Source organism: Callospermophilus lateralis, chromosome 2 (genome assembly GCF_048772815.1).
Source record: "Callospermophilus lateralis isolate mCalLat2 chromosome 2, mCalLat2.hap1, whole genome shotgun sequence".
In the NCBI taxonomy this organism is placed as follows: Eukaryota; Metazoa; Chordata; class Mammalia; order Rodentia; family Sciuridae; genus Callospermophilus; species Callospermophilus lateralis.
Window position 1 is genome coordinate 36165928 of NC_135306.1, and position 27433 is coordinate 36193360.

A 27433-nucleotide genomic window follows, 5' to 3' on the forward strand; every position below is an offset into this window, starting at 1 on the left:
CTTCCTCTTCTAGATCTCAGTTCCACTTACCTCTTGCCTTCTCCAGGGAGTTTTAAGGTCTTCAGGGGTCCCAGAGGTATAGAGAAAGGAAGCCTCTGGGATACAGAGAAGAGGTCATCCTACATTTTCTCACATTTAGGGAGGTCCTCTGTCCTACCAAGAGAAGGAATACAGCCTAGACTACTAAGACCCTTAGGGAACATCACAGGATCATATGTCTGCCCTGGGGCTGGGGCTGGGGCTGGGGCTCAAGCATAGCCTGCTCGCCTGGCATGCCTGGCATTCGCCGGGGCTGGGTTCAGTTCTCAGCACCACATAAAAATAAAATAAAAATGTTGTGTTCACCGAAAACTAAAAAATAAACTTAAAAAAAGTGTTTGCCCTTTGGAGAACAATGGACTTTCTAACAATAATATAGTTATATAAAAGAGATCAGGTAGGGTTAGGGATGTAGTTCAGTGATTGAGCCTTGTATAGCAGGCACCACAACTTAAAAAAAAAAAGGAGACTGTACTAACTCTAGAAGAATTTTCCAATACTGATTATATGCTCCTTGATAACCATCTAAAACTAATTCATTTAAAAGTCAGCTACAGAGTGCTATGGTAAACTCATTAAGGAAATTGTATGCAGCCCCATTACCTGATATATTGACATAACCTATGTAATAATTTTAAAGATTGATGGGAGAATAATATGCCATATATTATAAAAGAAAATGTAACACCAAATTTGATTAATTCAACAAACAGTTATTAAGCTCCTGTATGTGGCAGGTCATGTGCTTTTTTTAAAAAAAACAGTGGAGATTTATCCTGTGTTAAACTTCAGACTAAATTCACCCTGTGTCTTGAGTATTTTCGTGACACGATGTTTCTTATATCAAAAGTATGAACCCCAGCAGAGTGAAACTCTCTCCCTGAAAACTCCTGATTAGAAAAGAACATTAGATGCATATTCCTTTGCTTTTTGGTGCAGTAAAAGTAGGACGTTCCCATCTTCACCCGATTTTTTTAAAAAAATTATATACACACACACACACTACTGTCATATATATCTAAAAAGAAATTTTTTTAAAAAACTGACCTGGAAATAATTTATGGTGTGAATGTATTAATGAGAACACAAGAATGAATTGCCTTTTAAAATCTTCCAAATGGTTCCTGCGCGGTGACCCAAGCCTGTGATCTTGGAAGGCTGAAGCAGGAGGATCCCAAGTTTGAGGACAGCCTAGGCAATTTAGCAAGACCCAGTCTCAAAATTTGAAAATAATAATTATCCCCAAAAGGTGAGGGGGGCTGGGGACGTACTTCAGTGGTAGAGCGCCTGCCTAGTGTGCCTGAGGCTCTGGGTGCAATCCCAGTACCACAAAAAAAAAAAAAAAAAAAAAAAAAAAAAAAAAAAAAATCTCTGAAATGGTCAAGTGACTGAAACGCCCGGTGGAGAAAATGCTGGGTATCAACACCACCAATTAGAAAGACCCCCTTCCAGTTCATCTTTAGCCCCACCCAGGTGATTCCTGGAACCACAAGTACCTAATGCCCTCAGAACCTTGCCCGCCGCCTGGCCAACAGTGAAAGGATCCAAAGTACGTTTAGACTTTTGTGCAGCAACTGATGGAGCCCGCCTACTTCCTCCAGCCCACCAGTAGGGGCCAGAACTGAGAAGGACCAGCCGGGAACGTGAAAGCTCGGGGCCCTAACCTAAACCGAGCTATGGCTGTGAGTCAGAGCCAACTAGGAGAAAAATTACACCTCCAAGTTTCTTAATCCTTGGAAATTTATCTCGTAGCGAAATCAGTTAGAGACAACACTCAAGAAGGAACTTTTACGCTAAAAGACGAAGCCAATGGAGTGGGAATTGGCCCTGCGTTGGAAGATGCAGCCAATTGGATGAAAAGATTCCGCCTCTAAAGTGGCGGCGGAGCCAATGGCTTGAGTAGCGCCCGGAACCGCGATCCAATGGAGGTGGCCGGGCCCGCCCCCGGCCGCGGAAGGGGCCAATGACCCCAGCTCTCCCGCTCCGACTGCCCACCTTCCGTAGGCCGCAGAGTTAAGTGCGGGACGAGTGAGTGGTTTCCGCAGCTCCGGGAGGATGGCTGCTGCGGTGGTGCTAGCCGCCAGCTTGCGCGCGGCGAGCAGAGCCTTGGCGGCCTTTGGGCCCCGGGGGGTGCAGGTGAGAAGTGTCCGCGGGGACAAGGAGGGGCTTCCTCAGTTTCTGACGCCCTCTGTGGCGGGAGCCGCGGCGCAAGCAACCCAGCAGCCTTGCAGAGCCACTGCCCCTTCCGAGGATCAAGCTCTAGGATTGTGCGGTGAGGTCGGACTTGATGGCTGCGGGTGTAGCGAACTAGCGATAACCGCCTCCCAGCACAGGCCCTGGCGCCGAGGTCAGGACGGGGTCAGTGCAGCAGCTGCTGCCCTCCGTTGTCTAAAGCCCAGCTGGCCGGTCACCTCAGTTCCCTCAGTAGAAAGTGAGGTCTCTCAGAGCAAGTCCTCTGCCTGCTCCCTTGGGCCTTCTAATAAGCAAAGGTGTTAACCTTTGATCTTCCTCACTTTTCAGTAGCAACTCAGGAGTCAAGAGCCTAATTCGTCCAGTTCTTTTCTCCCCCATTATGACGCACTGACTTTATTTTTCTCTGAGTCCATGGGAAACGGGTATGTCTCTTCCTCCTGGATAACTGGGGGAGGACTGAGTTCATTTAGCTGATTTAATTTATTTTTTATTTTAATTTATTTTATTTATTTATTTTTGGTACTGGGGAATGAACCATCCAGGGACACTCAACCACTGAGCCACATCCCAGCCCTTTTTTGTATTTTATTTAGAGACAGGGTTTCACTAAGTTGCTAAATTGCTGAGGCTGGCTTAGAACTCACAATCCTGCATCAGCCTCCCAAGCCGCTGGGATTACATGTGTGCACCACTGCCTGGCTAAATTAATATGTAATTCCACTGATGTAAGTTACTAAAGTTAAAATCCACGTAAGAGATCAGACATGACACCCAAATGAGGAAGAGCTAGAGTCAAACAGGACATATACATTAAAACCTAAATAAACAGGTAACCAGGCTTAAATATCAGAAAACAAGTAATGGAAAGAAGTGAACACATACTAACAAGGTGGGAGTATACAGACCTTCAAGCTGTGTTGAGATAATACAAACCGCCCCTTTTTATATGAAGCTACAGAAGAAATTTTTCTGAGGTAATTCAGTGGTAGAACAGGAACTGAGACATAAATCTTGAGACTCCCATTTTGGATCCTTTTCCCTGCACATGTTAGATTTTATACACACATTAGCAGAATCAGTTGCACTCCTGAATCTTGCATAATATTGCCAGTTATGTCCCAGTGTCTCATAGTCATTTATTTATTATATATATATATATATATATATATATATATATATATATATATATGACACACACATACATACACATACACATATATATATATATATATATATATATATATATATATATATATACATACACACAAACACACACACACACACACCCTACATATGGAATACCAGCTTGTAATAGGTTGATAACTATCAAAGCACAACTCTGCCAGCTCCAACTGAGTACATGGAAGAGTTATTGCCAGTTCCCTCCCTTGGGTGTATCTGACTCTCCTGCAGGTCCGAGGAGCTGCAGGTGTGATAAATGGGAATGAAGTGGCTAAGGCCCAGCAGGCAGCTCCTGGAGGAGCAGCTCCAACCATCTTTTCCCGGATCCTGGACAGAAGCCTTCCAGCTGACATTCTATATGAGGACCAACAGGTGGGAACCAAACCCCTTAGAAATTTCATAGATACAGCTAGCCTGATAAACTAATGTGATTGTCTCTGGCCTGTCATTGCTCCCAGTGTCTGGTGTTCCGTGATGTGGCCCCTCAGGCTCCTGTGCATTTTCTGGTTATTCCTAAGAAGCCCATTCCTCGTATTAGCCAGGCTGAAGAAGAAGACCAGCAGGTGGGAAGAACAAGGCCAGGAGTTGTTGTGGGAATAGCCCTGGTAAAGCTAGAGGTTTTGCCCTCTGTGAATAAAGACAACTATGTCCCTCCCTTCTCCCTATAGCTTCTAGGACACCTTCTCCTTGTAGCCAAGAAAACAGCAAAGGCTGAAGGCCTGGGAGATGGATACCGACTTGGTGAGTGACTTGGCCCATGGGTACCTCATCTATGAATTCCTGCTCCTCAATATGATCTTCATTCTTTGACCTCTCCCATATCCTGACCCCCTAACTTCAAGCTCTATTTCAGTGATCAATGATGGAAAGCTGGGAGCACAATCTGTATATCACCTTCACATTCACGTACTTGGGGGCCGGCAGCTCCAGTGGCCTCCAGGTTGAACCTGCCAACTGACCCAAGAAACTCAGATCTGGATGTTTGGTTGGAAAAGGAACCTTGTGATGCTAATAAACCTATTCTCCCTCACTTTTGCATGCCTGTCTTTAATAAAAAGGATTTATACCACAAAGGGGAAAGAAGAATGATTCTGCTGTGTGCACCTTTGACAATGATCAAAGAGACACTGAGGAAGCCCACTGTGTGGTCAAAAGAAGCACCTGCCTGTAGATATGCCTCATGACTAGTAATCTGCCCTGGGTCAAACTTTAGAAAAGTAGCAGTAGGAATGAGTAGAAAGAGACTGAAATCCAGGTGTAAGACTAGCTGCATCCTGGACTTCATTCAGAGTCCAAACCAAGTTCAAAAGGGAATTGGGAGGAAGGTAGTCAATATAAGGGCCTAATATTCGAAAAGTAGTAACATACACACACGAACACACCAGCTGTTAGCTATATGCTGCTCCATATGTTCTGTTTTGCTCTTTAGCTGTTTTATATATTTTCATCCTTAAAAACAATTTTAAAGCCTCCTCACTCACTTTTGAGAATGAACCAAGCAAATTAAGAGGAAGCTACTATTGGTCCTCCACAAAACATCAACTAGGCGTTTGTCCGATGCCACGGTCCTATGCCAGTCTCCAAAGTATCCCCATAAAGAATCACCTTAGCCGCAAAGAATCAGGCTTGAACAGGGAAGTCAAGGTCTCAGGCCAATGGAACCTTAAAACCGCGTCTGAGGCAGCATGGAGTCGGGACCAGAAAACGGAGAGCGCACCCAGCTTAAGACTTCCGCCCCGCAGAGGACTTGCCTCCACCTCTTCCCTCCACTTCCGCCCAGCTTTAGTTCTGCGCAGTCTCTTGGAATTTTTTGATGTCTCTATGGCAACCGTGTAGCTGGAGCTTGAAGATGGAGCCCAACGAATCTACAGAGGGATCGCCGTCGCGGTGAGAGCCACAGCTCTGGCTGCAAGTGAAAAGGGACGAGAAAGGTCAGCGGACTTCCTCTGCTGGGCTTTTGATACCTTGACGCTTTTATTTTCTTTTAGATCTTTAGACGTACAACCGTGCGCCGAAGAACTAGGGACTGTTTCGGAACCGTTTCTTTCTTCACATGGCCATGCATCAGCCCTGGCATCCGCAACCACTGCAGCTGATGCAGCTGCATCAGCTGCCGCAGCCGCCGCCTCCGCCAGAGCAGCTGCATTATTTACAGAGACCCCAGCACCCTATTCTAGGTTCACAGAGCCCTCCTCTGACAATTTTCTTGGGGCAGTCTATGCTGGAACCCCACAAATAGGCCGTGAAAGTCTTGGCTTTGACCCTGACTATGTTTCCTCTACTGCTAGGCATCCCTATACTACAACTGACCTTAGCTCTAGCGCTGCTCCTGTTCCTGGCTTCAGCTCTGACCCTTTAACTGGTTCCAGCTCCAGCCCTGTCCCCGGTCCTGGCTTTCGTGGCTATAGTTCTTTCCCTGGCTCCAGTTCTGTTCCTGACCATGGTTTAGTCCCTAGTTCTGGCACTGGTCCTGGAAGTGGCTCTAGCCCCGGCTTCCTCACTGGTCCTGGCCCTGGAACTATCCCTCCCTCTGACCCTGGCACTATTCTTCCCTCTGGCCCTGGCACTATCCCTCCCTCTGGCCCTGGCACTATCCCTCCCTCTGGTCCTGGCACTATCCCTCCCTCTGGCCCGGGCACTATCCCTCCCTTTGGCCTTGCCACTATCCCTTGCTCTGGCCTTGCCACTGGTCGTGGCCATACCTCTGGCCAAGGCTTCCGTCCTGCCTCAGGTCCTGATCCTGCCTCTGGAGCTGGTCCAGGTTCTAGTCCTGGCCCTGAACCCAGGCCCAGCACTCCTCAAAGGTTCAAAAACCTTAGGCCAGATCTTTTGCCTAATTATACTTCCTGGAATCAATACTGCCACTGGGATCCTCAGAAACAACCACCTTGGGAATCTTTGCAAGTCTCAGAACCTGGTGCCCGAGGGCTGTGGAAAACCCGAGAAGATGAAGGGAAGCCTAAGTTTCTCTATGAAACAATGCCACGGGGCCAATGCCTCCTCTACAACTGGGAGGAAGAGGTATTAAGTTTTGACCTTCTTTTCTTTTTTGAAGGCTGACCCAAGTTTCTAGGGGAGCCAGTAGTTTGTGATGAGGGTAGATAACAAGGGATATCACAGTTATTCAACTTACGGCCCACAGAGAGCTACAAACTACCTGGATCAAGTTCCAAACTGGCAGGATATTTCTGAGAGTTTCTTCTTCCGACATGGACACCAGGGACTGCTGACCACCCAACCACCTTCACCCATGCCCTCGAGTACCACCCAGAAGGATTCATACCAGCCCCCGAGAAACCTTTCTCAGCCTCTTCAAGGTGTGAAGCATGACAGCCAGAATGAGCCCATCAGGCAGAGAAAAAAAGAGGAAGGAATTTTTGGTGGGACTGTGGATTGTGTGATGGATATAAGGGCAAAATCTAAGATTACCATTCCTTTTCTCAAATTTATTTCTTTTTCTTTTTCTTTTTTTTAATTTTTGGGGCCTGCTTTGTAATCACACTCCCACTTCACCCTCCCACAGGGAAGCGTGAAGCCATGGTGGAGATGCTCCTGCACCACCAGATCTGGTGAGAAACTAGGGGAGGGGGAGGGGGAGGGGGAAGAGCAAAACTGGGGAGAATGGCCTTGACATCTCCCAGGGCTGCATAGTAAAGAGGTACAGGCAGAGCTGGAACCCATAAAGAAGCCCTTTAAGGCGGAGTCAGTGACACACCATGACTACAGAATGGAGCTGGTGCAAGGAGGGCCTCCTGCCCCAACGAAGGTGAGAACCCATCCTACCCCACTTGCACAGCAGGACTCTTATAGGTGGTGGGAAAGTTCCTAGTCCAGAAGTTGAGAGAAAGGGCCAAAGTCCAATTATTCAGTATTTCTCCCTACAGCCTCATGATTATCGTCAGGAACAGCCTGAAAGCTTCTGGATTCAGAGGGCACCGCAGTTACCGGTGTGTGAGAGTGACTAGGTGTGGGGGGATGGAGAAGAGAAGGCAGGGAAGAGTCTGTCTATTAGGGGGAGAGAGACCTGTCCTCATGTTGGCATTGCTCCAGGGTGTCAGTAACATCAGGACACTGGACACACCGTTCCGGAAGAACTGCAGCTTCTCAACACCAGTGCCCTTGTCTCTGGGTCAGCCTTTGCCCTATGAACTTGAGAATTATCCCCACCAATTAGGGGAAATGTCTTCCCTTGCCTGTCAGAGAAAAGGGCAGGGGCATCCAGGGGACAGTATGGGTCCTGTGTAAAAGTTGAAGGGGGAAGTTGGATATGGAATTTGGAATCTGTTTCTGCTTATATCAGAGAGATGAGCAGAAGGAAGTTAATTCCCTCTGTACTTGATGAAGGAGCTTTACATAAAGGTTCTTCATCCTGAGACTGCTAATTGATTCTGTGAGTCACTGTGTGCATACCCTATAACCTTTCCTTGGAGTTACCTACCCCAGACTATGACACCATGACCACTACTTCTTGTTATTTTATATTTGGCCAAAATATTCTGGTTTAGATATATATATTTACAGGAGGTAGGGAAGAAGGGGACCAAACCAGAGAAGGACAGATATATGTACAAAACTGAGCTGCAGAGGGCTATGACTTCCATATAAGGTGGGGTTTTTGTGCACATTTTCCATCTCATGTGACAACATCTGTTTCTGGTATATGGAGAGATGGTGGCTACTGCTCATCCAGGTGCCAGAAGCAGGAGATTGTCTAGCTTGGGAAAATGTAGGGTTTACAGCAGTCCCGGAGGTCCTTTCCGCTCTCCTATGAGCCAATAAGTTCGCATCTTTCCTTTTCCCTGGAAGCAGAGGGAGTAAACATGGTTCAGACTCTTCTGTTAGTCCTTGATCTCCCTCTCTTCACCCCCAGCCACATAATCACTTTCATTCTCCCTTTCCATGACCACCTCCCCTGCCATCACCTTCATCTCCACATCACCCCGAAGCTCTAACTGGAAACATCCTAGCTCATCCAGGGCATCCTTGGTGGTAGAGGAGACATGGATCTTCAGGGCTGGGGTAGCATGGGGTATAATAGGGAAAAAAAAAAAGTCAAAGAAAAAGGAAATAGAAGAATTGACAGTGCTGAAGAGCACCTTACCCAACCAACCACCCCCCAGGAGGCTCCCAGTCCTCCCAGCACACACATTCACTAGAACCAAAATGTGCACAAGGATGGGCCACTTAGGAATTGTGGTCTCTTGTATTGAAGATTTGGAGGATCTCTGAAAAGAAGAGAGCAAGACAGAGTGAGGCTGAGGCTGGGGTTGAAGGCTAATGTCTCACCTTGACCATTAGACTCCATTCGGGAAGCAGTATTCACTGTATCTCCAAAAAGACAATAGCGGGGCATCTTCAGGCCAACAACCCCAGCACAGACTGGCCCTATGAAAAGAAACAGGTTGGGGAGAGCCTGGGAAACATGGCATCTAGTTGGAGTGAGAGTTAGTCTTACCAGTATGAACCCCTATGCGTAGCCTCAGCTGGTCATGGGGTCGGTGGCGGATACGGAAGGAAGAAACTGCATCTAGTAATGCTAGGGCCATCCGGGCAATTTCTGGTGCATGGCGTTGACCATTTCGGCCTGGGAGGCCAGACACCACCATATAGGCATCCCCAATCGTCTCCACCTGATTTAGAGGGAGATTAAAACATCACTTCTCTCTGTATCAGTAGGAATGAGAAAAAGTACCTGTAGACAAGCTAGACAGTATCAGGCATCATCCTGACCACCTGGGAGGCCCAATTTCAACTAGAAAATAAAAGCTGTAGTCCTGAGAATCTGGGAAGAAGGGCAGTCAAGAAACCCTGGCAAATACTCAGTAAGCATTTGCTGAATGACTAGACACCCTATCCACAACAGGACATGGACAGACAGGCCCTGTTGCCAGGAAATGGGAAGCAAGAAAACGAGCTAACCTGAAGAGCACAAAGGCTGGCAAGAAGGTAAAGCAGACCAATGACATGGGCCAGACCACCCAAACTGCCAGACAGTGAGAAAGCAGGCACTTGATTTTAGTAATTGTACCAAAGTTATACAAGAGAATGCTCTTATTTTTAGGAAATGTGCCATGAAATTTTTAGGATATACACACTAAGAATTTAGGGATAAACTGGTCCTCTATCTGAAACTTACTCTTGGTTTAGAAAATAATTATATAAATAGATTTTTTTATAAAATAGAGGAAAATAGAAACAATTGATAGAATAACTGATGTATCTAATGGGAGTTCTTTGTTACAGAAACAATAGATCAGTAAACCCAAAGGGAAGGGGCAGGAATGGATATTTATTATCTACCATGCACTACACAGTGCTAGGCACTTCCCATACAATCTCATTCTTTTTTTTTTTTTCCTTGATACTGGAGACTGAACCCAGGACCCAAGATTCTCTACCAATAAACTATATCCTAGTCCTTTTATTTTATTCTTTTTATTTTGAGACAGGGTCTCACTAAGTTGCCCAGGCTGGCCTTGAACTTGTGATCCTTCTGCCTCAACCTCCCAAACAGTCAGAATTACAAGTGTGCACTGCTGCACTCAGTCTATTATTCCCATCTTAAAACCACCAAGGATCAGGGAGGTGCTGTTACTTACCTAAGACCACAAAGCTAGCTATAAAGCCAATATTTAAATACAGCTCATTTGTACTCCCAAGGACAATAAAGCTAACTCTCTGCCAAGTCGGTGACTTCAACAAAAAGCCTTACAACATTATTCATACTTGCCCCTCACCCCACTAAATCAATTTGTACCCATATCCTGTAGGGATTGTTCCATGTCTGGAGGAGAAAAGAGAAGATGGGTAGGCAGTATTTATACACTCAGATAGGGACTAAAGTCTGTGATGGTTCTGATTAAAGAAGCTTAAGGGTTCACAAGTTATTAGACCTGAATGTACAATTAGAATCCTGGAGCCACATCCATGTACGAAGTGTACTTCAGCATTGCACTCTAGAGACCCAAGAGTGAAAACTGACCATGGAGTGGGTAATCTATGTGGGGAGGTTCCAGGAGCCTTGATTTTTTAAAGGGGTCTCAGTAGGAAGGCAACCCCAACTCTCACCTTGTAGACATCAAAGTTGTCAATTATGGCATCAAAACAGGTATACAGGTCATTAAGAAGTGTCACCACCTAAATTAAAATAATTTAAAAAGTGTCACCACCTAAGAAGATAGAAAAGACGAGGCCCTGAAGCTCATGCCCAACTTTCTAAGCATTTTCAAACTACAAACTCTTAACAAAATATGGGAACTCCAGAATGAACTAGTCTTCCCTATTAGTGAAGCTCCCAGGTCCTTATCCTACACACTACCTCTCACACACAGCTCTTACCTGCATAGGGGTGCTCTCAGCTGACAATGCTGTGAAGCCAACGATGTCACTGAAGTAGATGGTAACACTGTCAAAGGCCTCAGCCTGTACAGTCTCTCCCCGTTTTAACTGCTCTGCCACTGAACTAGAGAACAAGGGTGTAGTGTAAGCGAAATTCCAAGAAAGATGTGGGAGAGGGAAAGAGGAAAGCAATATGTGGCTGCAGCAGGCAGAGTTAAGTTGTAATGGGAAAGCTGGGGTTGGTGAAGGAAAAGGAAAGTGGTTGAGAAGACATTGTCTAGCACATAGTAAGGTGCATAAGTGGTGGGGACACAGTGTTTCAATTTGGGATTATTTTACATACACTTGCTGAAGCAGAGGCAAGGTAGAACAGTGTCCTAAGGAGGAAGGATGAGAAACCAGAAAGAGCCCAGCTCATTTGGAGACAGAATGAAAGCAATTAGTCTATAGCCAGGAGGGCTCACTATGGCAAGAGATAACAAAACAGGTTTGGAGGCTTGGGAAGTGGGCTTTCAGGAGACTGAGGCAGAATTCAACAGCTGAATCCGAAAGGAAAATTCAGGAAGGGGGACAAAGTTCTCACTGGGGCAGAATTTGGTAGAGCAGAGCTTCAGCTTTGCGTTTTTCCTCTAGATAAGCCTGTGTGCGTTCCTCCACCAGTTTCTCCAGGTTATTGGCATACTGTTCCATGCGTAGCAAGAGGTTGTCCAATATACTTGTGCCACCTTCCCTGCAGGGAGGCCAGGATATGTCACCTGCTCCAAGATTCTCAAGACTCCCCAGACTTTCTATCCAACCCACCAGCCCCACTTCATCCATGAAGAACTGATGAGGCTTCTATCCCTATGGAGCCCTTGCCCTTTAGTGTCTTCTCACTTGTTAAAGCGGCGAATGAAACCCTTGATCTGTCCAAAATCCGGTCGCTCAGCTGAATCCTGGGCCCAACATCTCTCCATCAGCAAAACTAGCTCTTCATTCAGTTGGGTTCTGTCAATGCTTGGCCGGAAATATGGCCGCTGACTATTTCTTACCTTCTGGACAATCTCTGAGGGTGATAAAAGGTTTGGATGAAGAACAGAGTCCCCCAAGGAAGAAAAGACTATGGATAGCAGATCAACTCTCACCTTTGGGGCTGAGGTCTAGGCCCTCCAAGTAGAATGGACCACTGCGAAGTGCTATCTCCTGCAGGATGATCCCGAAGCTGTAGACATCAGCCTTTTGCATGCCTGTGGTTGGCAAGGAGTTCCCACTGAGCAGTTCTGGGGCAGTCCACAGCTTCTCTGAAAAGAGGAAACAAGCTAGCCAGGTCCCCCAAATAGGGTACCCCCACCCACTCATTTATCACTGTAACTTGTCTCCCTCTCCCACCCTCCCTAAGTGAAACTGATCAAGGCCAAAGGAGCAGTATAAAAAGTGCATTATGGGGCAGGCCTCACTGGCATAGAGGGCGTGGCTATCATCAGGTTCAGCAGTTGATCGGAAGCTGGCCAAGCCATAGTCTGTGATTTTGAGCACAAAACGACTATCCACCACACAGTTGGAGGACTTGAGACTTCCATGAGATGAAATAATGCTGTTGTGGAGAAAAGCCATGCCCTGCAGGATAGGATACAGATCAAGTATCTGGATCATAACTGGCTTTAACTACACCCTTTCCAACAGATGGGCACTAGGTTAGCTACCTAAAGATCTTGGGACCATAAAAACAATAAGCTGATTTTGGAAGGCATCCCTTAAATAGTTTCTATACAAGGAAGCAGGAAGAATGGGAGAGTCATTCCTTCCTGGTAATATGAATATATATAGGTACCCAGCGATATAAAAAATGCTTAAGAGCAGGAATAAGAGGAGCTACCACTTACTATCCTGGAAAGGCAGTCAATTTTCTGAATAGTGAAAGGAAAAGAATTATGAAGGAGAACTCCAAGAATAATATGCACTCATGGTGGCCTCTAATGCCTAATTAGGCTACTAAAAGGAAGACACACTTGAGACCCTGTTACAAGAGTAGCTAGATGCACCAAAGACTAACCAGTTGTAAACTTTAACACATAACCATGTATATATAGACATGTGGGTCAGGATGGAGGATGAATATGCTCTACTAGAGGGGATGCTGGACCAGCAGAAAGTGGAGAAAGCAGTAAATTAGAAAAACTTGGAAAATGGACAAAAGTAGAAGACAACTGTCAGGCCAATGCAGAAGCCTGAGGCTGCTGGCTCCACAGGCCCAGAGATGAGAGAAACTTTGCTTCCAAAAACTAAAAGATCTTAAGAGGACAGGGCTGTGCTTCCCCAAAACAAAACTCTGGGAGCCACCCCAGTCAGTGCCAGTAGGACTGTGAGGCACTGTGGTGCATGCCTATAATCCCAGCAACTCGGGAGACAAGCAGGAGAATCACAAATTAGAGGCCAGCCTGGGCAACTTAGTGAAAACTTGTCTCAAAATAAAAAGATTAAAAAGGACTGAGGATGCATCTTTCAGATACAGTATCTCTGGGTTCAATCCTCAGTAACATACACACACAAAGGATATAAGTTCTATATGCTATCACAAAATACCTCTGCTAAATGTTTAGCTCTGGATTTGGAACAACTCAAAACTAGTCCCTGTGAACTCTTCCTTTCCATTCTTTTTTCTAGCCACAAAACTTCAAGAATTTCCCAATTTCTGAATTTACTTGTGTGGAAACTGCAAGGATATTTTCCAAAACCACTTTTCCATCAAATCATTGTTCTCTCAAAAGAGTCATGTTTTCTTATATGTATCAACTTTACCTAATATTTTTCTCTCTCATTTGATGGCAAATTTTCACACACACACACACACACACACACACACACACACACACACACACACACAAATTTTAAACTACTTCATGAGATTTTAGAGAAAACCAAAGCCAGCTTCAGGTACAATGCAGTGTGAACCACTAGACTTGCTTTTCAACACCTGTCTAACCCATGCAGGATTCAATTTTATGCCTCCACAATTCCTTGGCTTCTGGGTATTTCAAAATAGCTGAAACCTAGTATACTGGAAGAATAATAAAGTTCAATCTTCCTTGGTTTCTCTTAGTCTAACCAGTAAATGTTCTTTTTAAAATTTTGGTTTCTGAACAAAAAAAAAAATAGGTGTGCCAAATATTGGTCAGAGAGTAAAATGATGAGAGTAAAAACAGGAGGTAAATGCACTTGGGTATTTCACTTATCTTTTCCCTGTGTAGGGATTTTAATATGATCTTTTGGCTATTAAAAAGTTACTGGAGAAACACCTGAGATATCTAGGGCAGAAAGACAAAAATTCTCTCCAAGTATAGGACTCCTTGTGGCCTATAAATCTCACTCCCCCAAATATAAACCCCAGAATCTTTGCTTATCCACTATCACCCAATGACAGGAATAAGGGGAGATGGAGATAACAGGACTTTCAGAGGACTAGTAAGAGAGAGATCATAGCAAAGACTGAATGATGGAGGTATTTTAAAGAGGATAAGCTCTTAAGGAGTGGGAGAGACTCACCTTAACAAGGTCATTAATAAGTGAATAACGAAACATCCAGTCCAAGTTGATGCTGTCATTTTCTAGAATATCCTGGTAAGTGACATGGAATAGATTTATAATGTGTCTGTCCCAGTCCCAGTGGCTATCATTTGGCACAAAGTCAATGTAACGTTGGGGAATCCCCCCACCCACACACACACACACACCATTATCCCCTACACCTATCCTTCACCTGTAGACTCCCACGAGGACAGTACTCAGTGACAATACAAATGTTGGGAGGGTCTATGCATGCTCCAATGAAGCGAGTAAGATGGTTGAACTGGACATCTCTCATCTAGAAAAAATGGGAAGGAGAACTGAAAGAGCTAAAAATCAAATATAGAAACCTCCCACTATAAGAGGACCTTTCTCTTAGTTATACCTACAACTTAAAATCAACTATAAATAAACCCCTTGTCCTCCTAGGCAATGTTAGTATTCCATAGTCTCCCTCTATCCTTTCCCCCTCCTTTTTTATCCCTCACCCTCAACCCATTCACCATTACATACATGTTTGAGTTCAAACAGAACCTGCCGTGTCAGCTCAATGCGCTTCTTATTCACGTGTTTGATGGCAACAACATTTCCCTGATAGTGAGGGTGGAAAGTGAAAAGGAAAGTAAGTATCAGAAGGAGTTTCTTGGTGCTAGGAAATACTGAAGAACTGTGAGAGCATCCAGGAGACCAGCTGGGTTTAGAAGGGGTTATGAGGGGAAGAGGTTAAGGGGCAGAGGTGGCAGATGGGATGAGTCAGGATGAAATGGTGGGAACCAGAACAAGCAGATGACTGTTCACCTTGAAGTGACCGGTGTTGGCAAAGATCTGGTATTTCCCATGGGCTGTCATGAGCGAGCCGTAACTGGATCCCCGCTGGGGCCAAGGGCAACATGGAGGCGGAAGGATGAAAGGAACATTAGATGATGGTGGTAGTGCAGGAGCTATCATTACAGGCCAATGTGCTGGGAAAGGTCCAGGGTTGAAAGGACAGGAACTCAGAGGGAGGCAGCAGGAACAACAGAGACAAGGACTCACCAGAGACAGTGTGAGGCGACTGCCTGCACCTTTATGATAACGCTCTGAGTTGCCAAACTGCAGTTCTTCCCAGCGAATGCGCCACAGCATGCTAGCCAGCTCCTTCTCCAGCATTAGTTTTCTGTAAGGACTGTACACTCAGTTGACTGGCAAGCCCGATCCTGTACCCCCCAAGCCAACAGTAGGGTTGCAGGGGCTTCCCTGCAGCTCCTAAAGCTACAGTTGTTACACTGGGGACACAGAACAGGACTAGAAAATAAGTACATATTCTCTACAAGTCTGGCATATGCCTATATGTACTCACAAACTTAGAGGTTGGAGATGCAAGTTCGTTCTTAAAATGGTACCATCCATAGAAAAGTCATCTTTGATCTTAACCCCACTCAAAATCACTACTTAGTAACCCCCAGGCTAGAACCAAAAGTAGGACAAACACCTAGGCTGAAAGACAACCAAAGAGAAAGGTAAAAGAGGAAGATGTCACTAAGTCTGAGACAATCACCAGATTAGGTGATCTGCTGCCCCTAACTCACGTTACAGGAACCCCTGGCCTCAGCCAGAGAGCCTGTGGCAATGGGGAGGTAAGAAATAGGTCGGTGGAAAGCCCAGAACTCACCGGAAAATTAGGAAGCTGGAAACACCAAACATGATGAAGGTGATTCCTGTGCCCAGAGCCACAATTGCCAGAGTAGAAAGTGGAGCTGAAGGGGAGAGAGAGACCCTGAGAAAGACTGGGTGGGAGGCTGTAAGAATGGGGACGGGAGAGGCACAGGTACAAGGAGTAGATAGATTTCCTGAGGGAGAGGTAAGGAGGTAGGGCAACGGATATAGAGATAAAATTAGAGCTAAGAGCAGGGAGTCAGCAAGGGTGGAAGTAAAGAATGGAAAGTAAAGGGAGGAAGAATTGCTCCCAGTCCCTGCACACACCCACTTTTATCACAGGATGGGTCGTCCAAGTCAAAGGCACAGGGGGGATTGTCCAAGGGGGGGGCCCCCTTCACCCAGGGAATAGGCCGTCCTGTCCACCAAATCTGCTTCTCAGCTCCTGAGTAGTGGGCTGCAGGCTGTGAGGAAGCAGAACACTGGGCCCACAGGCCTGCTCCCGCCAGCCTCCTCCCCCAGACCCCAGCTATTTTGCTGCTTCTCTCCCAGCCAGGGTGCAGCTCTGGCAGCAAAAATAAGTCACTGCCCCTAGGACCTTTGATTCTGGCCCCACCAAACACTTGAAAGCTGGATTTTACAGGACTGTACTCTCTTCCTTGCCCCCTCCCCCATCACCTGAAAGTCCCCAGAATCCAAGTCTCCCATGGCCCACAGGACAAAATCAGTCTCCCGGTCATTGTTCTTGTCCATAACAACCAGTCCAGTGACACCTAGGATAAAAAAGAGTACCTCTCACTTTGAGATCTACCCTAGGCCCCTATCCTATCCCCCAACTCTGCCCTGCTGCTGCAGAGTCTGTGCCTGCCCCTGTTCTTGAAGTGTGTCTACCTCAGCCAAGATCCCAAACCCTACTGACTCCCTGTGGAGCCTGATGTGTTTCTTCTGCCCACTCCACTCCTGAGCCTGCTATCAACCCTCAGGCCTCCATCTGCCCCTTTTTATTACCGTGATATCTTCGTCCCTGCATCTTCTCCACAATTCGAAGTCCATCTTTTCGGGTGCCTCCTTCCTGTATTGTCTCGTTCAGGACTTCAGCATAGAGCAGGATCCCATCATAGAAGCAGCCAGCAATGAGGTTCATCTGGGGGTGGCAACTTCAGCAGTGCTCTCCAAGTGTCCTGCAAGGGCCCTTTCCCAGCCACCTTTCCCAGTCCTGGAATCTCCTTCTACCTCTTCTCCCTTCTGGTTTACTTTCTTCCCTCCTCTCATTCCTAAAGTACCATCCCTACCTAACTGGTCCCTACAGCAAAAAGAAATATCTTGGATAGACGTGGATAGCCCCCAAGTGCAGCTTGCTCCATGGCCAAGACTTGGTGCTGAGTTAAGGAGGGAGCCCTTTCTCCCAGTCTGCCTGACTCTCAAGGAGAGAGAGATCTATCTACTTACCAGGGATGGAGCCAGCTCCACACCAAAATCTTCCCGGGCTCTGATCAGCAGCCGATTCTGGAATTCCTGATATTCAGGATTTGGGGGTTCTCGATATGTAATCACCAATACAGTCTACCAGCAGCACACAGGAAAGAGTATACAGGATTCAAAGTGAGCATGAGGGGAAGAGGGAAGCAGAATAGGGAAACTTGGTAAAATACACGATATTAAATATACACAGGAGAGTGCAAAGGCTAAAAGGGGCACGAAACTATGTGGAGGTGAGATATGGGTGAGGGGAGTGGCACCCCTCCATGAAAGGCAGACAAGGATGGGAAAGTAAGACTGGGAAGCAACAGAAGAAGCCAACTCCATTCCCAAACCAAGCCCATCATCTTCCTGAACTCCCTACCACCACTAGGCCTCCCAGGCTGGGCTACCACAGCTCTCACAGAAGCCCTCGATCCCATCTTTTCCAAGTACCAATATCTATCAAGGACAACACTCATCAACAGCTCCTCTCCAAAGTGTTAATTACTGTTTAATGTTATTGGTTCAAAGTTGACATTTTCATGTGGGTCACTTGCACACAGTGCCTCCACACAGTGAATTAAAGAGATTTCAACCCCTATGGCAACTGTGGGAAATACTTCGAGACAGAAATTCTACCTGTGAAAAGTTGTGAGTTCAGTCATTCCACATGTATGGAACACCTACCATAAGCAGCATTGTCCTGCTTACTAAATAAATAGCAGACGTGTCACAGGGACAAACTCACAAGTCACATGCCCACACACATTGCATAGATAAGCAAATGATATGTGAAGCCTTGCCCACACTGGCACATGACTCAAAGGTATCTCTTCATGCTCACCTTCCAGGCTCCCTTTAACCCATGAAGTGCTTGCCTGGCTCTCTAAACTTCACGTTTCCCCTTCTTTAGCTGCTGGACCTCTCAGATTCAGGTCATACTGTCACTGAGACTGGCCTCTGCTCAGACAGGAAATAGGTCTTATAACTTCAAGGGAAGACTTCAATTCAAATATTTTATGAACCTAGCTTTGTGAAATGATAGATTAAAATCTAGTCATTAAAAGTTTTGTTGAGGGGCTAGGGTTGTGGCTCAGTGGTAGAGCACTTGTCTCACATGTGTGAGGCCCTGGGTTCGATCCTCAGCACCATATAAAAAATAAATAAAGGTATTGTGTCCATCTACAACTAAAAATATTTTTAAAAAAAAGTTTTGTTCATTTTGGGGATGAGGTTGTAGTCCAGTGGTTAAGCACTACAACTACTGAGGTTGTAGTCCAGTGGTTAAGCACTTGTGAGGCTCTGGGTTCGATTCTCAGTGCTGCATAAAAATAAATAAATAAAATAAAGGTATTGTGGGCTGGGGTTGTGGCTCAGAGATAGAGCGTTTGCCTAGTATGCGTGAGGCACTGGGTTCAATCCTCAGCACCACATAAAAATAAAATAAAGATGATATTGTGTCCACCTATAACTTAAAAAATAAATGTTTAAAAAAATTTTAAAAAAGGTATTGTGTCCATCTACAATTAATTTTTTTAAGTTCTATTCATTCTTGTAGAAAGTACATGTGGATCACAGAGGTACTACATATATCACATATGATCTACAATCCATAAATTCATTCCAGGTAGGAAATAATGAAGTCAATTTCTTTCTTTCTTTCTTTATCACTGAGCTATATCCCCAGCCCTTTTCATTTTTTCATTTTTGAGACAAGATCTCACTAAGTTGTTTGGGGACTGGCTAAGTTGCTGAGGCTGGCCTTGAACTTGCAATCCTGCCTCAGCCTCCTATGTCACTTTGATTATATAAGGCACACACCACCATTCCTGACTGAAGCCAACTTCTAACATGTATTCACTACATTAAATTGGAGTTTGCTTCAAGATGTAATTATTCTTAAAAAACAATAATATTAAAAAGCCAAACCAAAAAGAAAAAAAAAAAAAAAACAGAGAAAAGTTTCTTGCTTGCTTGCTTGCTTTCATAAAGAAAGGAAGCAATAAAAAAGGAATGAAGAAAGAATAACAGAAGGAAAAAAAGATGTAATTATTTTTGCTAAAGAAGTTAGATGCTCTAATATTCTCCCACTCAGGCATAATAATAATAATAATAATAATAATAATAATGTGACCGGGGAATGGGGTTTATTCATTAACAACTGTTCCAAGAATAAAAGAACAATAAAGAGGTAGGACATTATTGATAAATAGTATTAAAAAAAAAAAGAAGGAAAAGACCAGGTTTACATAATTTATATTTCAATAAAGGCCATGAGAGGTTTTTAACACTTTTTTTTTTAAACACTTAGTAATTCTCTAGGTTGGTTTGTTTGCTAGGCTAGCAATAATTGAAATTTTTGGTCTCAGCATGCCTTTATAGTCTTAAAAATTATGATCCCAGGGATGGGGTTGTGGCTTAGCAGTAAGCGCTCGCCTAGCACGTGCAAGGCCCTGAGTTCGATCCTCTGCACCACATAAGAATAAATAAATAAAATAACAGTATGTGTCCAATTACAAATAAAAAATAAATAGTTTTTAAAACTATTTTTTAAAAACAGGCTGGGGCTGGGGCTCAGTGATAGCGCACTTGTCTGGCACATGTGCGGCACTGGGTTCAATTCTCAGCACCTGTGTAAGTAAATAAACGTCTATCAATAACTAAAAATATAAAATAAAAAATAAAAAAAATTATGATCCCAAAGAACTTCATATGGGTTTTATCTATCAGTATTTTCCATATTAGAAATTAAAACTTATAGATTTTGAAGACATAAGAATGCAGAAGCATGCCTTCCATGGCTGTCAGAAACATGATGTCATCACAAGTTGGAAAACTCCACTGTATAACCAGACTGCGAGTGACAAAGGCAAATAACATCTTAGTATTATTTTTTAAATAGTTTTAACCTTATGGTTCCCCTAAAAGGATTTCAGGGCCCCCCAGGATCCCAAAGACCACACTTTGAAAACGACTATGTTAGACTGTTTTGCTGTGGTCACTAACTAGCTTCTAAAAAAAAACAACTCCAAACAGTTTCTGTGCTTGCTCAGGGGCTAGAGAGAAGGTGAAGGTAGGTAAATGAGTCCCATTTCACAGTGGACCCCAGGTGGAAAAAAACAAGCAAAGGTGGCCAACCATGGGTTCAGTGGTGAGTGGTAGCCAGGAGTGCACATTGCACCTAGGAAATGTGCATGGCCAGAGGTGCCTGCCTCCGCCTGTGCCACCCACTCTGCGACCTAATCTGGCCACAGCAGGAGGTTCTGTCAACAGTAGCCTGAGGAGACAACAAATGGTCTCCAAGAAGATGGTCTGCTTTAACTGCTGATTTAGTGCTTTCCTCCATTCTTGCTTGCAGGTATTCCCCATCTGTAAACCAGTCTCAGGCTGGTCAAACCATTCTCTGCTTGGGTTTCTTTTTTTTATTATTTTTTGGTTGTAAATGAATGCAATACCTTTATTTTATTTATTTATTTTTATGTGATGCTGAGGATTCAACCCAGTGCCTCACATGTGCTAGGCAAGCGCTCTACCCCAGCCCCCTGCCTGGGTATCTAACCCTGTTGTCCCCACTTGTCCAGCCTGGGCCTCTGGATCCTCAGACCCTACTCATTTGCTCATTTAGTTTTACTCATCTACTTTTCTTCCCTCTCCTGGTTGATCACCTTGGTTTATAGTACCAAGCTCTACTCCTTTCTGAACCAATTCTTAGTCTTATCCCTGCCCAGAAACACACACTTTAATTCAATTCAACAAATATGTATTAAATGTCCATTACATACTAGACATGTGGAATGCAAATATGAGCATGATCTCTGACCATGAACTGCTATGACTAAATGGGAGAAAAAAAATCATATCAACATATTTAATCTCAGAGCCCTCTCCCCTAGTGGCTGGTATCCAGTCTGTGCTGGCACTTTATGCCATCCTGAAAAGGCTTCAGACACTTACACCAGGGCCACCTTGCCTCACCTATCATCTTTTCCAAGCCAGCCTGGACTAGGACTTCAGTAGGCCAGTGACTCTGGAAGAAGGGCTCTGTTTTCTCATCCTTGGCTGGAGCTGACCACCCAACTTCCCTGTTCTCTGTTCTGTGTAAGCACTGGGAAAGAATTGAAAGAAGCTTTGCCAGAGGGAACCTCACCACCCCTCAACCCATCCTACCCTATGCCACACCTTGGATTTCCCCTGAGCATATTCTTTGGTTTTGTTTTGGTTTGATTTGGTTAACAGAGGGTCTTGCTAAGTTGCCAGAGCTGGCCTCGAACTCATGATTCCTCCTGCCTCAGCCTACCAAGAACCTGGGATTACAGGAGCACATCACTATACCCTGATTTCCCTCAGCATATTCTTCACCACCTACTTCCCTTCTCTTTCTGTTGTAGCAAAATATTTCTCTATTTTCCTATTTCAATAAGACCTGAATTGAGGGGAGAACAGAGGATTGATTGATATAATTGATTGTTAGTTGATTAGGTCCCTATTCTAAGTGCTGGGAACTCTTAGCTGGCAGAAATTCTCATACAAGAAAGAGGTTTTTCTTCCATAAAAAGAACACAGCTCATCTGGGAGAGTAACAGAACTTCCTTGACCATAATCCCCTCATTGTTCTCTTCTCATACCATCTATTACCTTCCTTTTTCTTTCTTATCCACCCACCTCCCCACCTGGCAATACTAATCACAATATGTTCCTATATTTGCTTATATTTGTGTCTGCCTCTCCTATTAAATGTAAACTCCAAAAAGACCAAAAATATATCTATTATGTTCTCTACCAAATACCAGTACAATCATTGAGGCATAAAAGATGCTCAATAATACTAGTAAAATGAGTCAGACTTCAAACAAATCACAGAAAAATTTCTATGATAGAGTTAAGCAAAGGGTAGGAAACCTGAAGATTCAAAGATTGTTTCCTAGAAAAGAAAAAAATGGTCTGAGTCTTAAAAAATATGGAAGCGTTATCCAGACACAAAAGGTGAGAAGGCTGTTTTAGGAAAAAATTATAGCATAAATAAAACCTGTCTGTCATTGCCATGTTCAAGTGTGACAGTCACAGACTCCTACTCAGGCATGCAAACAGATATGTCATTCACAGTCAGACACTCGTCAGTCACAACCAAATATATAATCACAGCCACATAAAACCTTACTCACTGGAGAAGAATGGCCACCCAGGTCCAGCCCTTATACATGTCTACTTAGAACCAAAGAATCTCAGGGTTGAAAAGGACCTCAAGGTATCCCATAAACCACCTCAAATTCTTTTGGGGAAAAACAAGGGATATGGATAAATAAATATGAAACACTTATATAAATGATTCAGAGAAAAAATTAGTGAGGGAACCAGGGAAAGATTTATGGGTCTGAGGATTCATGGGTATGTTTTTTTTTTTAATATTTATTTTTTATTTTTAGGTGGACACAATGTCTTTATTTTACATTTATGTGGTTCTAAGGATCGAACCCGGTGCTTCATGTGTGCTAGGCAAGCACTCTACCACTGAGCCACAACCCCAGCCCCCCTACTCTGCCCCCACCCCCTCAAGGGATTTGGGAAGACGGAAAGAGCACAGCTACTCAGCTGGAGTTCTGGGCCTGAGGACAAGGAAGGTGAGTAGAAACAGTGGGTTAAGAACATACTATATATGTTCTGATGTCATGATGAGCAGTCAGGATTTTATTCTGAGGTAACAAGTCATTGAAAGTTTGGAGCTGAGGAGGGAAATGAACTGTCACGTGAACCTTCTCTACAAATTCTTAAATTCCTTTCTTTCCATTCCTACTATCATTATCCTTGTTCAATCACCTCATTCCTTTCTAACCTAGTAGTTGGTCTCACTGCCTGGTCTCCTTCTCATCTAATGCAACCTGAATTCTGTCACTATATTTAACTTCACAGACAAATGTCAAAGACCCCAAATTCAAGCCCTGCTGCTTAAGGTTTAGAGCCCTGTTTAATCTGATTATACTTTTGCAACTTTATTTCCTGTTTCTGCTTTAAGTAAGCCCTTCTTTCTTGCTGACAAGAAGAATATTCCAGTATTTTCCAGGTCCCTTAAACATACCCATGCCTATCTTTCTTTTTGCCCAGGCAGCCTGGATCCCCTTTTCCACTCTGTGAACATGGCATCTATCATTAAAATCACAATGAAGTCTCACTTCCATTAAAAAAGCCTTCCCTAAACCCTGCCCACATTGAACCATGGAAACTCTCATTGTCTGTTTCAGTTACATACTCATACCCTTTTTTGAATTTTTTCTAACAGTTTACAATTATGCATTGCCTTTCCAGAAAGATTGGAAGGCCTCCTGGGGTTTTGGCTCAGATCTTTTTCTCAACTTTTCTCCCCCACAGTGTAGCCTACTACTGGCACTTAGAAAAATCAGTGTTCTGGGATCTTTGACAGACACAACAAAAGTTACAAAGCTGGGGAAGGAGGAAAGACTAGACTTTGAAAGCCTGTTCCTTTCACTTCCGTAGCTCAGAACTTGTGCTCTGCTTCTGAGTTTCTGTGGGGTCGTGTGAGAAACAGATAATCCCCATCCAAGAACCTCTTCCCCCTCCTCCTTCGGATAGGGCTCAAATGATACCTGAAAGGCCTGTCTGAGGGCCTGAGCCTGTTCCTGGGTGCGATTGTCCTGCCAGGGTCGGCCTGTAGAGCGTGTGGGGCCCGCACGGAGACTCTCCCCAAAGACATCGACGTAAAAGAAGACATAGTCTCCATTGGTCAGGTTCTCTCTCTGGGCCTGAAGCAGGATCTCATGCAGCATCTCCAGAGGGCCGCAGATATACACAACTGGGAGCAGGCATATGACAGAGGAGTACCCTGAGAAAGCATTCAGTCCCCCACACGACCCCCTCTCTCAATCATCTGCAAGTCCCTCTTTAGCAAGAGAGTGCCCTACCTATCGACCACCCAGCAGATGTTCCCCATCTTCCCCCATGAAACCCATGTCATAAGTTCCCTGAGGCCATATGGACCATCTGGCAGAAGTCAGAGCCTGACTCCAGACCCTAGAAAAAAGGAGTGATCACTCAACCCAGACCTTTCCCCAGAGCCTTGCCTGCTGCTCCTCTTCCCTGCCTTTCCTTAGGCTTGAAGATGCTGGCTGCTCAGAATTTCTCAAAGTGAGATTTATCTGCCTTTCCCAACCATATCTGCTGAGCCCTGAACCCATTTAAGGAGTTCTCTCTATTTATACACCACCAAAGGGTCCCAGAGCCCCAGTCTGGTGGGGAAATTGGGGTGTGCATTCTGTGTTCACAAAGAGGCACAGGCTGCAGAGTGGTCATCAACCACATCCACTACTCTAGGGCCCCCACATTGCTTCCCCAAACTCAACATCCCCCAGTCCCACATTCTATCAAGACAAGCTTCACTTTTTTGTGCTCCTATTCTTTGTTTACGTTTGCCTATGATGACCATGAACCCCTCTGCCTATGACAACTAGGAATCTCTCTTCTAACTCCGGAGCCCTCTCCCAGGTGCTCTGTCCACAATCATTTCTCCATTCCAACCATCACACATAGCTTCTGGATGCCTAGTTCCATCTTCAGCTTCCCAGTGCTGAGCTTCACAAACACAGTGACCCTCCTCCCCTGACCCTAAAACAGCCCGGGCCACACTCACTGCGCCCGTTGGCCCGGATGAAGTGGGTGGCCTGCTCAGGGCCCCCTGGCTCCCGGGCATACACCTGGTGCTGCACACTGAGGTTGCTGCCCAGCAGGGCCTCAAAGACGCCCTCGATGGTGAAGTAGTGAGGCCGGTCATCTGTGCGGGCATCCAGATACAGCAAGGCGGCACGGGCAGTCCAATTGAAGTGCCCGTGTAGTGTCAGTACGAACTCACCCAGTTTGGGAGCAGAGGGGCCAGTGCGAACCAGGGTACGATAATGCTCATTCTTAGCCGCAAAACCAGAGGCCACTGCACCAGCAGTCAGCAGGGGAAGGCGCCAGTGTGAGGCAAAGCGGGCCACAGAGGCAGCGGGGTACACACAACCAGGGCCCAACAGAAGGTCAGGGTCATGATACAGCTTAAGGTCCACAGCGCTCAGAGGTGCCAGGTACTCAGAGCAGGCGCCATCTAGTTCAGAGCTGACAAATCGCAGGTCCACGGGCAGTGCCCGGCCCAGCGCCTCCACAGCTAGTGCAACAGCAGGACCCACCCGTGGCCAGGCCCAAGCATAGCTTAGGTTGTGTTCTGGCAGCACCACCGCTAGCGTCAGGTTCCGAGCCCCAGGAGGACGCACCCCACCTGCCAGGGCTGCCACCAGCAGCAGCAATGATGGCAGTGCCATGGGGATAAAGCAGCAGCCCCACCGCCCCCAGAACCTGGGGCCACTCTGGCCTACCGGGCAGGCACAAGCGCCACCCAGCCTGGCGCCTGGGAAAGAGGGCCAGGAAGAGAAACAGGGACAAGCTAAGTCGGTCTGGATACACAAATTGCTGGGGACCTGGAGAGAAGATGGGAGAAAGCCTCCGGGTGGGGAAGGAGTGGGCTACCAGCCTAGGGGAAGGACCTAAGACTAAGGGTAGGGTGGCAGGAGGAGAGAGGGACCAAGGGGGGCTGCGACCGGGATGGGGACAGTGAGGGTGAAGTGGCCTGACGAATCCAAAGCCGAGAAAGAGAAGAGGATGAGCTTGGGATGGTGTGGGGGGTGGGGGGAAGGGGGTACAAAGAAACGGCCTGGGAGCACCTCACAGTTTAAGGGGCTGGGAGGGCAGGGAGCTGCGAAAAACAGCACCAGGGGGCTGAGGTGGGAGGGCACCCGCGCCGCGGAAGGACTGGGACATGGGCAGGCGGGCAGCGAAGCGAGGCCTGGGCCAGAGGGGAGGGAAAGGCAGGGGTAAATCTCCCTGTGAAGGCTTCTCCAGAAGCTCCTGCTTGGACTAACGGGCCCGGACGCTGGTCCCATCCGGAGCTGCGGCGGCCCCGCCCGTGTCCCCGCTCCTCTCCGCTCCGCTTCTCCTGGGCCCCGGCGGCCGGCGCTGCCCGGCGCTTCCTCCCGCCCCCCGCCTGGGCCCCCGCGCGCGCCGCTCGTCCAGGTCAGGTCGCCTCGGCCCGGCGCGTCTCGGCTCGCTGCGCCGGCAGCGGCGGCCGAGTGTGACTCCCCGGGCAGGCCGCCTGCCCCCGCCCCGCCGCCCCTCCCCCGCCCGGCCCCACCCTCCGGCGCCTGCTGTCTCCCCCCACCCCCCACCCGGCGCCCAGGGACCTCCCAGTTCTCCAACCCACCCAGTGAGCGCTTGGGGGCTCCGCACCAGCGCCTCTCAGGCCGGCGAGGTTCCCGGGCGTCCCCATGCTCTAAGGGCCTCCCGCAAGCCCCTGGTCCACCCTGCCGCTCTCTTTCCATCTCACGGGCGACCCCATGGCCGTCTTGCCCCTCCTCTCTTACCTTGCTCTTCTTAAGGTCCCTTCTCTTTAACTCCCTGAGTCCCTCGCTCTCCACAATCTGCAGGAAGCAGTCAAGAATCCCCAAACTTATGGTATCCTCGCCAGTCCCCTTTGTAGAAAACCATACCACCTTCCTAATGACAGAGACCTGTCATTCCTTCAATAGGAAGACAAGCCTGCTCCCTGGAAGACAGGTCCCTCAGGCACCAAGGGGCTCTCACCTTCCGTTCTTCATGAGACCTTATGAAGCCCATGAGTCTCCTTCTTGGGGACTCAACCCTCCACTCACCCTCTTCCTGACACCACGGTCCCTATTGTGCCCTCCACATGTCCTCAGAGGTCAGCCATAGCCCACCAGCTTCCACTAGCCATCTGCTCTGAGGCCTCTTCTTTCTTTTGTCTCCCGGTACAGCAGAGGCTAGCACCTCTGCTGTAGAATGACTTATAGAATGACTATAATGGATGCTTATAGAATGACTAAGCCCAGCTGGCCCCAGCAAAGAAGTCCATTGTACCCCTCCTTCTCCCGCCCCGCCCCCCTCAAGCTTCCAACCTAGAAAGTTCACCCAAGCACCCACATCTGGAGCGCTGATCCCATCCTGAGGAACAGCTTGTGAGAAATGACATCATGGTTGCAGGGGG

The 27433-nt window shown here is 46.4% G+C and overlaps 3 protein-coding genes across 4 annotated transcripts; 2 read left to right on the forward strand and 1 right to left on the reverse strand.

The window, feature by feature from the left end:
* Window positions 1-1996: 1996 nt before the first annotated feature.
* Hint2 (histidine triad nucleotide binding protein 2) lies at window positions 1997-4444 on the forward strand. Its single transcript, XM_076843300.1, has 5 exons — window positions 1997-2175; window positions 3646-3786; window positions 3873-3977; window positions 4083-4155; window positions 4268-4444. The coding sequence occupies exons 1-5, from the start codon at window positions 2095-2097 to the stop codon at window positions 4357-4359; spliced, it is 492 nt and encodes a 163-aa protein (XP_076699415.1). The 5' UTR covers window positions 1997-2094; the 3' UTR covers window positions 4360-4444.
* A 745-nt stretch (window positions 4445-5189) lies between these two features.
* Spag8 (sperm associated antigen 8) lies at window positions 5190-7711 on the forward strand. Its single transcript, XM_076845826.1, has 7 exons — window positions 5190-5301; window positions 5403-6435; window positions 6557-6731; window positions 6938-6983; window positions 7066-7180; window positions 7299-7361; window positions 7465-7711. The coding sequence occupies exons 1-7, from the start codon at window positions 5228-5230 to the stop codon at window positions 7657-7659; spliced, it is 1701 nt and encodes a 566-aa protein (XP_076701941.1). The 5' UTR covers window positions 5190-5227; the 3' UTR covers window positions 7660-7711.
* A 168-nt stretch (window positions 7712-7879) lies between these two features.
* Npr2 (natriuretic peptide receptor 2) lies at window positions 7880-26488 on the reverse strand. Of its 2 annotated transcripts, none has more exons than XM_076845825.2 (22): window positions 25031-26488; window positions 23991-24196; window positions 17380-17493; window positions 16939-17074; window positions 16609-16703; window positions 16262-16394; window positions 15947-16031; window positions 15331-15451; window positions 15094-15168; window positions 14809-14886; window positions 14489-14593; window positions 14275-14346; window positions 12189-12348; window positions 11877-12032; window positions 11629-11797; window positions 11336-11482; window positions 10753-10876; window positions 10483-10551; window positions 8870-9044; window positions 8701-8799; window positions 8337-8428; window positions 7880-8213 (listed from the first exon to the last, which is right to left on the reverse strand). In XM_076845825.2, exons 1-22 carry the CDS (start codon window positions 25695-25697, stop codon window positions 8148-8150), a joined length of 3144 nt encoding a protein of 1047 aa, XP_076701940.1. In that variant the 5' UTR covers window positions 25698-26488; the 3' UTR covers window positions 7880-8147. The 2 variants fall into 2 exon arrangements, with proteins under 2 accessions (XP_076701940.1, XP_076701939.1); XM_076845824.2 differs by having other exon boundaries at window positions 15331-15460.
* Window positions 26489-27433: the final 945 nt, after the last annotated feature.